General features: G+C 54.7%; 1 protein-coding gene across 4 annotated transcripts in view; it reads right to left on the reverse strand.

The window, feature by feature from the left end:
* Positions 1-898: 898 nt before the first annotated feature.
* The window catches only part of POU2F3 (POU class 2 homeobox 3), a 90,082-nt gene continuing 81,787 nt past the window's right edge, over positions 899-9,193 (reverse strand). For 3 of the 4 annotated variants that reach the window (XM_015560645.1, XM_015560646.1, XM_006758720.2), the window contains 3 exons: positions 4,065-4,131; positions 2,949-3,069; positions 899-2,141 (listed from right to left, as the gene is read on the reverse strand). In XM_015560645.1, the coding sequence (XP_015416131.1) occupies positions 2,102-2,141; positions 2,949-3,069; positions 4,065-4,131 (228 nt within the window). In that variant the 3' untranslated portion in view covers positions 899-2,101. Of the gene's footprint in view, positions 2,142-2,948; positions 3,070-4,064; positions 4,132-9,193 lie in introns of those variants that run through there. The other variant, XM_015560647.1, reaches the window with a different exon arrangement.

Raw genomic sequence — 9,193 nt, forward strand, 5'->3', positions numbered from 1 at the left:
TGGTTTGGCTCAATGGATAGAATTTCAGCCTGCAGACTGAAGGGTCCTGGGTTCAATTCCAACCAAGGGCACATGCCTGGGTTGTGGGCTGGATCCCCAGTGTGGGGCGTGCAGGAGGCAGCCGATCAATGATTCTCATCATTGATGTTTCTGTCTCTCCCTCTCCCTTCCTCTGTGGAATCAATAAAAAATTATATATCTTTTAAGAAAGAGCAGTTAACACTTAATCATTTATGTATATACTTTCCACTTGGATATTATTATTTGCAACAAATGTCGAATCCTAATCTTAGTACCCCCTCCCCCGTCCCACAGGTCAGTGCCTACCTCAGGAATGGTGACCATTTAGGTATTTATAACCTAAGAAAACCAGGGGACAGTTTCCATGCCTCTCACGCCCTCACCAAAGCTACAGCACATGGCAAAGCCAAATGCATAGGGTTAGTAAATTACTATTCGCCTCAACTATCTATTGCTTTCCATGATGAATTAGGAACGATGAGCCTTCAGGATGTCTGAGGTATGAGCTGTTCATCCCAGCTATGTCTCCAAAGGGCTGGGCCGTGAGTGTTCCCATGCTCCCACTCACAAAGCGAGGAAACCAATCTCTCGCCTCCTCTGCCTTCCAAGCAGTTCCGTCAAAAAGTAAGAACTCTCAATGCGTTAGAGCCCCGCGTGAATGTATGGCATCTGCAGCTTTAGTCTGGGGAGTAATCGGCTTAATGTATTGATCTGAGACATTTTCCCCATCCCCTTCATCACAGGCACGCACATCCACCCACAACAAAAGCCACGGAACAATCATCTCAACCTGGTTTGATCAGCTGTGGAATCGTTTATGTCATCACTATACAAATTCACGTGGGACAGTGAGACTCTTCCGAATCTCCACACTTCGTTGGGTATGCAGATTTTATTTTTAAGTTTCTATTTCTAGGATGGCTTCCTGTGACATCTCTGCACAGTGGCCCAAAGAGGAGAGGGCAGGGGTGTTGCCATGACGTTAACAAGAATTCCCAGCCCACGTGGGAACTCTTGTGGGACTTAGCACAGTATTTCACACGCTGGTGTTTTTTCTTTTCATTTTCTTCCTTTTTTCTTAAAAGATGATAAAATACTACAGAGATACGTTTGAAATTCACACCTGAGTTAAACATTTTGCTGGAAAATTCCGCAGTAAGGAGAGAATATAATGAAAAAAACAACAACAAAAAAAAAACCAGGAGAAGGCTCTATACAGGCATTTTGATAGCATCATTGTTCTTCCTTCTGCAGCCGGGAGACGGAGGGAGGCTGAGCTGAGGGCAGGTGAGAGGGACAAGCTCCTGGCTTGGTGACAGGTGTAGCTGGCAGGGAGCCTCGGGGAGCAGAGAAATGCCCCGACGGAGGGACTTGTCCTTCTCTAAAGAGGAGGGAACTTCGAGAACAAAAGCATGAGTGGGTTTGGTCCTATGCAAGGGGGCAGGGCCACGGAGAACACCGGGTGAAAGAAGATTCAGTCAGAAAAAGCTGCTGAGCAGAGGAAACGGTGAGGCTTTGCCAGAGGCGGCAGATTCACAGCTCCTCCTGGGTTTCAGAAGGAGCTCAGAGCAGGCACCCTGCTGGCTGGCACCCATCGTGGCTGTCCCCAGAGCTGTCACCCTGCTGGCTGGCACCCAGCGTGGCTGTCCCCAGAGCTGTCACCCTGCTGGCTGGCACCCAGCGTGGCTGTCCCCAGAGCTGTCACCCTGCTGGCTGGCACCCAGCGTGGCTGTCCCCAGAGCTGTCACCCTGCTGGCTGGCACCCAGCGTGGCTGGGCTGTCCCCAGAGCTGGAGCCCTGCTGGCTGGCACCCAGCGTGCTGTCCCCGGAAGAGGCAGAGATCAAAGGCGAGATGTCCTTTCCCGGAAAGGCCTGGGCAGCGATGCTGCCTGAAACAGAACTAGCGACGGGCCGGGCAGGAAGGCCAGCTCCGGGACGGACATGTTTCCAGGGCATGGGGGCCCCACGCGAGCCAATCGCGGTTTAGGCCTCCGAGGCCTTGTCTGGAGAAGGCAAGCTCAGGCTCGTGGTGGTGGTGCCTTCCGCTCGCTTGGGAGCATCTGGGGGGCGGAGCCGCTGCTCAGTGCAGGTAGGTGGGGTGATTCCATCGGTACCAGGGCCTGGGGGGAGAGAGCAAGCCCAGTGCCAGCAGCAGGGTAGGAAGGCGGGAAGGCGGGACGGTGGGTCAGTGGGATGGTGGGATGGTGGGATGGTGGGATGGTGGGAAGGTGGGCTGGGCTTCCTGCTGGGGGCCGGGGTCCTGGAGCTGACAGTGCATGCACTAGCCCACAGCCACCGCCCCACAAGGACAAGCTTGGTGGTGTAGGAACTGGGTCTCACAACCATTTTCCAGGTGGACTTTAGGGTTCTCTCACTTTTTAGGTGGCTGCAGTGCAGTCATTGGCCGGTGAGAGCTGGCCACCTTCCTGAGCTGCGGATCTTGAACCTGGGGTTCATCTCTTTGCACAGCCAGGCCTCTGCCCTCTCACCTCCCACTGTCTCCTGGGTTCTGGGTCAGGGACACCCCCCCCCCCGGCTCTAAGAACACTCTTCAGAAGAGATTCTTTGACCCAAGAGGCTATTTCCCTCACGTGCACCCTAACTTTAGGCTCTCGCTGTGTCAGCCACGTGGGAAACTCGGGCTACTGGCAAGAAGTGGGAACTCCTACGCAAGGGAGGGCCTGGCCTTCCGACAGGAGGTCTGGAACTGCCTCCCTTCCCAGGGCGGAGGGAGGGGAGCTCCTGCCCAGAATGCTCAGCAGCTGAGCCCCTCTTAGGACCCTGCTCCCTTGGGCCAGGCCCAGTGGGGCTCTGCGCTCTGGCCCCTCCCGCCATCCTATCCCCCGTCTGACCCGTGATCACATTCTTTTCCAAGGCTCTGACCGCACCCCTCACATGCTCCTGGCCCAGCCGCATGCCGGCCTTACCCTGAAGCGCCAAGGCTGGAGGAGTTGGCCACTGTCTTGGTGTTGTGTTGAGAAGAAGTGGGGAGGCCTGCGCTGGGCGAGGAGGGCCTGCTGCTGCTCCCTGGGGAACAGGACGAGGTCACTGAGGATGAGGAGAGACAAACACAGGGGGTGATGTGGCTGGTCCTGCGGGGACCCCGAAGGGCTCTCACCCTCTCCCTGCCCCGTGCATCCACCCAGCCCTGCCATCTTGGCATGAGCGCCCAGACCCGGGAGGTCCCTGCCAGTGCTCTCCTCAAACCAGGCCCTGAGGAGTCGCATGCACGGCTGGTTCTGTACGTCCTAGACTCATGGACACAAGCAGGGCGGAGGCCAGAGCCATCCCCATGCAGGGAAAGCCTGGGGCGGGGGACATGGCTGCCCCAGCACCAGAGGTGAGAGGGAAAGAACAGGAACCTACAGGAAGGAAGAGGAGGGGGAGGGAAGCAGGGAGCAGGGGAGGAAGAGAGCCGAGAGCCCAGTCTGAGATCGCCAGCCTCCGGTGCTCCCATCGCCATAAACAAAAGGTCCATGGTCTTTGAGAAAAGCCCAACAGGGAGAGAGGGGAGCAGGCAGTCCCTGTGGTGGGCGACTGGCCTGGCGGCCCTCACACTCCTGTGTCCTCCGTCCAATGGCAGATTTGGGTTAAACTGGGCTCTTGCATTTGAGTTTTCCAAACAGCATCCCATGGATGAGGTGACACATATCTCACCACCCAAACGAGGGCTTTGAAGAGTGGCAAGAAGCACTGTTGATAGTTATGGCGCATCCCGACCCATGGCCACCCTACTTCGCTTTCTGAAACGCTACAGGCACTTGCTGAAAAGCAGGCTCTGTGGAGCGTTGGTTTGGAAAACCCTGCCTGCCTCCAGCTTCCCACACGGCTCCGGTAGGAATGTACGATGCACACGAGTGCTGAGAAGCACTGCGAGCAAAACAGCATGAGCTCAGCGTCCCACCAGCTTACCTGGTGAGGGCCCCCCTCCGCCTAGGCTGCATCCCTTAGGAGTTCTGACTTGGGCCAGTGCCTTTCGGTGCTAACATGGCGTTATTTAGAGGAATTCTGGCGCCACTCAGAAGCTGCATTTCAGAGCTCACCTGTTCCAGGCATGGTGCTGTGGACGGGAGGGATGGAGAGGGGGCCCAGAGACCCGGAAGGAGAGACCTGAAAGGCGACACAAGCGTGTAAATGTCCATGTCCTTCCCTGCTCCCACCCGGTGCTCCCCCAGCATGCTGGGGTCCAGGTTGCAGAGACCAGGTCTTTGCTTTCTTGCCCATTTCCCAGTCCAAACCCACATTCTGTCCCATTTCAGGGACCCTGCCCACCTGCGGTGTGAGCCCGGAAGCTTCCTGGGCACCACCGGACCCCAGCTGTGCTCGAGGCTCACAATGGAGGGCACCCCCATCGGCCCCACTGCTTCATGCTTCTGCTCAGGGGCCTCACCGCCTGCCTCAGGCTGCCCAGTGTGGACCCTCCAGAGGTCACCGGAGGAGCTGGACTTTGGTCTCTGAACCTTTTAATTTTGCCCTGGAGACTCACAGCATCACCAGTGCTGGGCTTTGGCAGGGACGAAAGATATAGTCTACCCTCCCACACAACTCAGGAGCCCTCCCCCCACACGGCTCTCCCAGCACCTGGAACAGGATGGAATCGGTAGAATGGGCTTTGGAGCCCAGCAGATGCGGGAGAAGACCTGGCTCCTCCATCGACTGTCCGTGTGACTCTGGGCCAGTTACTTAACCCACTAGGAATTGGTGGCAGCAGCAACCCTCCCTCACAGTTTCTTTCCATTAACATTTAGTGTGATCATGTCCATGAAACTCCCAACTCAGCACCTGGCAGAGAGTGAGCCTAGTTATGCGTCAGCCCTTCCTTCCTGAGGGAGCTGGCAGCTGTCATGTCTCTAGCCTAGTGGGTCCCAGCATGGGGCACATGCCCCACATGGGGCCATTTGACTTTTAAGGGGGGCATTTCTAGAATGAGTTATTAACAGTGAATTTTTTGCATTTCTAATGGTTCTAAGGGGCCTCATATCCTATATAATAAAGAGGTAATATGCAAATTAAGCCTCACACCATCATGTCATCACAAGATGGCTATACCCACAGTGGAGGTGGAGTTCCCATAACAAGCTGTAATGAGCGATCAGCAGGACCTGAGACTGCACCCCCTGCCTGGCGGGGCTTGACAGGGGACCTCAGGCCGCACCCTCCCCCCAGGCCAGGGGACCTGAGGCTGTGCCCCCTGCCCAGCAGGGCTGACAGGGGTGGGGCCAGCTGGGTCTGGCCATGCCCACCAGCCAATCAGAGTGACTGTATGCAAATTAACCCAACCAAGATGGCAGCTGGCAGCCACAGAGCTGGCGCAAGCAGGAGGCTTGGTTGCCCCAGTGATGGAGGAAGCCAAGCTTCCCGGCTGGCTGCTGGCTCCTCTCAAGGCAACAAAGTTTCAATTATAGAAGGTAAATAAACCCCAGATACCTGCTTCCCATCAACCATGGCCACAGAGCTGGAGTGAATAAAAAACAAAAGGAAAGGCTGGGAGCTTCAGTTACTGGGGGGCTTGGTCAGTCTGAAAACAGCCATCAGCCCCTCACCCAGGCTGGCCAGGCACCCCAGTGGGACCCCCACCCTGATCCAGGACACCTTTCAGGGCAAACCAGTCGGTCCCCACCCGTGCACCAGGCCTCTATTCTATATAATAAAAGGGTAATATGCAAATTGACCCTAACAGCAGAACAACTGGGAATGACTGGTCACTATGAGACACACTGACGGGGGCAGATGCTCAATGCAGGAGCTGCCCCCTGGTGGTCAGTGTGCTCCCACAGGGGGAGCTCTGCTCAGCCACAAGCTAGGCTGATGGCTGCCAGCACAGCGGTGGTGGCAGGAGCCTCTCCTGCCTCCTCAGCAGTGCTAAGGATATCCGACTGCAGCTTATGTCTGCTCCCTGCTGGTAAGTGGACATCCCCCGAGGGCTGCCGGGCTACCAGAGGGATGTCTGACTGCTTGGGCCCAGTACCCCGGGGAGTGGGCCTAAACCAGCAGGTGGACATCCTCTGAGGGGTCCCAGACTGCGAGAGGGCATGGGCTGGGCTGAGGGACCCCCCCCCTTGCCGAGTGCACAAATTTTTGTGCACCCGGCCTCTAGTACAGTATATAAATGTATATTGTCACCTACTTATGCATTTCAGTTCTCTATTATATGTTTTGAAACTTTATTTGCTATTTTTTCCTATCACTTCATATTACTATTATTACTAGTAGCCCTGCGCAAGAATCCATGTGCCAGTAGCTCTCTGTGGGGCCTGGCCACTCCACACCTGCTGCCCAGAGGCTCTCCATGGCCCAGAGGCCCATCTGCAGCTGGTGGAACACTTGCCTCATCGCTTTGGTGGCGAAGCAAGCATTCTGCCAGGCTGCTCACACTACCCATTCTCAGCGGCTGCCCCCCTGGGACTGGGGGACTCCAGTGGGGCTGAGAGGACTGGGCACCGCTATCTTGTGGCTATGGGTGCCGCACCTTTGGGATCGAGTGATGGTTAATTTGCATGTTACCCTTTTATTAGATAGGATTTTTAAAAACAATTTCTTAGTGATTTCTTCCTCACTACTTCACCTGTCCTTTCATTCTTTTATTTTTCTCTTTCATGGATGCCATGTTCTTTGGAAGCTTGTTTAGACCAAGTTCATGGCCATTTAGGCTTCCTCCACATGAATAGTTCACTTTTTGAATGATGAGAATTCACACCCGGATCCAGGACACCTTTCAGGGCAAACCAGTCGGCCCCCACCCGTGCACCAGGCCTCTATTCTATATAACCAGGGGGCATCAGGTTCTGGAGATGCTCAGGTGGGGCATGGCCAAAGAAGGTTGGGAACCACTGCTCTAGACGCTGTTTTCCTCTTCAGTGAACAGAGGTCTTCATACCCCGCCCCCATTCTCCTCACGCTGACAGGGGAGCTCTGATGATGCTTTTTAAAGATTTGAAAGAAAGTTCTGCTCAGGGAGCTGCATTTGAAACTCCTCCTCTGACCCCCAGTGGAAACACCCATTCCAGCAGGAGGCAGAGCACGCTCTCTTCCTAATGGGCCAGCACTGGTTCTGCTCCTTGCGTTGGCTGCCTTTGCACAGCAAGCCTCCTCAGTCCGCGGGGCCCCACAGGGGTGGGTGCAGGTACAGCACGGGTCAGCCAGGCAAGATGTGTTATCAGGAATCTCTCTTCTCCTCCCTCCCTGCTGCCAAGCCCAACAATCTCATTGTTATTAAATAAACAATGCATTCAGTCACTGTGAGCAGCTTCTAAGAAGTTTCCTTTTGGAGACAGCTCACACATGTGCAAGTAGACGTATATATGCTTTCCCTTTCAATGTTAAAATTTTAAAATCTTTATTGTTGAGGGTGTTGCGATGCCCCCATTGCCCTTTCCATCTGGCTCCCTCCTCGCCAACGATCTTCACTGCACTATTGTCTGTGTCCACAGACCGTGCAAATACGCATATAAGTTCTTACGTTAATCTCTGACCACTGTTCCCTCCCCCTTTCCTCTGAGATCTGTGAGTCTGCTCCATGCACCCACGCCTCTGGAGCTATTCTGTTCCTTAGATTCCACATGTGAGTGAGATCATGTGACCCTTGTCCTTCTCTGATGGGCTTACTTCACTCAGCATCATGCTCTCCAGGCCCCTCCATGCGGCCTCAAAGGGTAAGACCCTTCTTTTTTGCAGCTGAAAATGGTAGCATTCTGCCCACACTGGTCTGTACCATTCTGCCTTTTTTTTTCTGAACTGTATATCTTGGAGATCATTTCATATCAGAGGCGGAGAAACTATGTCCTAATCCCAAAGAGACTGTCCTAATGGGGCCCAAGGAAGACAGAGTCAGACACTTCTCTCTCTGCTTTCTTCAGAACCCACAAGCATTAATGCAAACATCTGTTCGGTGTCTCCCTCCCCCCTAGGCTGTCGCTCACGAGGGCAGGGTCCTCCTGTGCGTGTCCTCAGTGTCTGTGCGGTGCTTGCAGGTGCTCGGCAGGAATGTGCTGGATGAAGGGTGAGAATAACTCAGGCTCTGCCCGCTGGCATGACTCAGAGCTGGAGCGTCAACCTACGAACCAGGAGGTCACGGTTCGATTCCCAGTCAGGCACATGTCCAGGTTGCAGGCTCAATCCCAGTAGGGGGTGTGCAGGAGGCAGCTGATCAATGATTCTCTCTCATCATTGATGTTTCTGTCTCTCTCCTTCTCCCTTCCTCTCAGAAATCAATAAAAATATTTGAGAGAGAGAGAGAGTGTGAGTCACGCTCCTTCACGCTCCTCCATGCCACCACCGCTCTGCTCCGTGACCGTGTCCTTGGCTGGGATTGAACCAAAGTGAGCACCTGTCCCATCTGCTCTAAACAGAGCACCATCTGGACCGGTCCAATGCTGCTGTGACGTGGCCCAGGCTCCTTAACAAGGCCGACCACACCCTACAGCCCCTGCCTTGGCCACATTCTCTCACTCCCTGCGCCCAACCCTCTCCAGCCTTCCCTCCTTCCTCTCTCCACACCCCAGTCTCAGGGCCACTGCGCAGTTTCCTCTGCCTGTACCCTCTCCTCCCTGTCCTCCCAGCTCGCACCTTTCCCCCATTAACGTCCCCTCATTCTCTGCTGTCAGTGTGAACATCCTTCCTCAGAGAAGCTCTGACTCCTGCACTAGGTTAGGGCTCTCCAATGCCCACGTCTTCTCTGCAGGCTTCAGCACAGGCTTCATGGCGGCTTTCCCTGCTGGCCGTGAGCAGCTCGCAGAGGTCCTGCGGCCACTGTATCCCGAGGCCAAGCATGCGGGGTCCTCAGGAAATGCGTAAGAAAGGAATGATGACTGAAAGCCACAAGGCTTCCAACTTAAAATTTTAATGGACTCTCGTAGTTTTTAGAGTATTTTGGTATCAAGGCTCGTCATGATCTGGCCCTCGTCAATCTCTCTGACTTAGTCCCAAACCCTTTGCTCCAACCAGACTGAAATGCGTGTGTTTCCCCAAAGATATTATTGGAATTCCATGCCTCCTCTCAGACTGCCCTTCTGCCCGCCATGCTTTTCTGCGTGCTAACTCCTAATCCGCTCTTCAAATAAACAGCGTGTGGGTCCTCTCGGACCTCACTGGTTTGTGTTTATCAGTGTTCCGTAGCCCACAGGGCTCCTCACCTCCCTTTCACTTCCCCTGCACCCATCTCACCTCGATTCCT

This window comes from Myotis davidii, unplaced genomic scaffold, assembly GCF_000327345.1.
Source record: "Myotis davidii unplaced genomic scaffold, ASM32734v1 scaffold355, whole genome shotgun sequence".
Lineage (NCBI taxonomy): Eukaryota > Metazoa > Chordata > Mammalia > Chiroptera > Vespertilionidae > Myotis > Myotis davidii.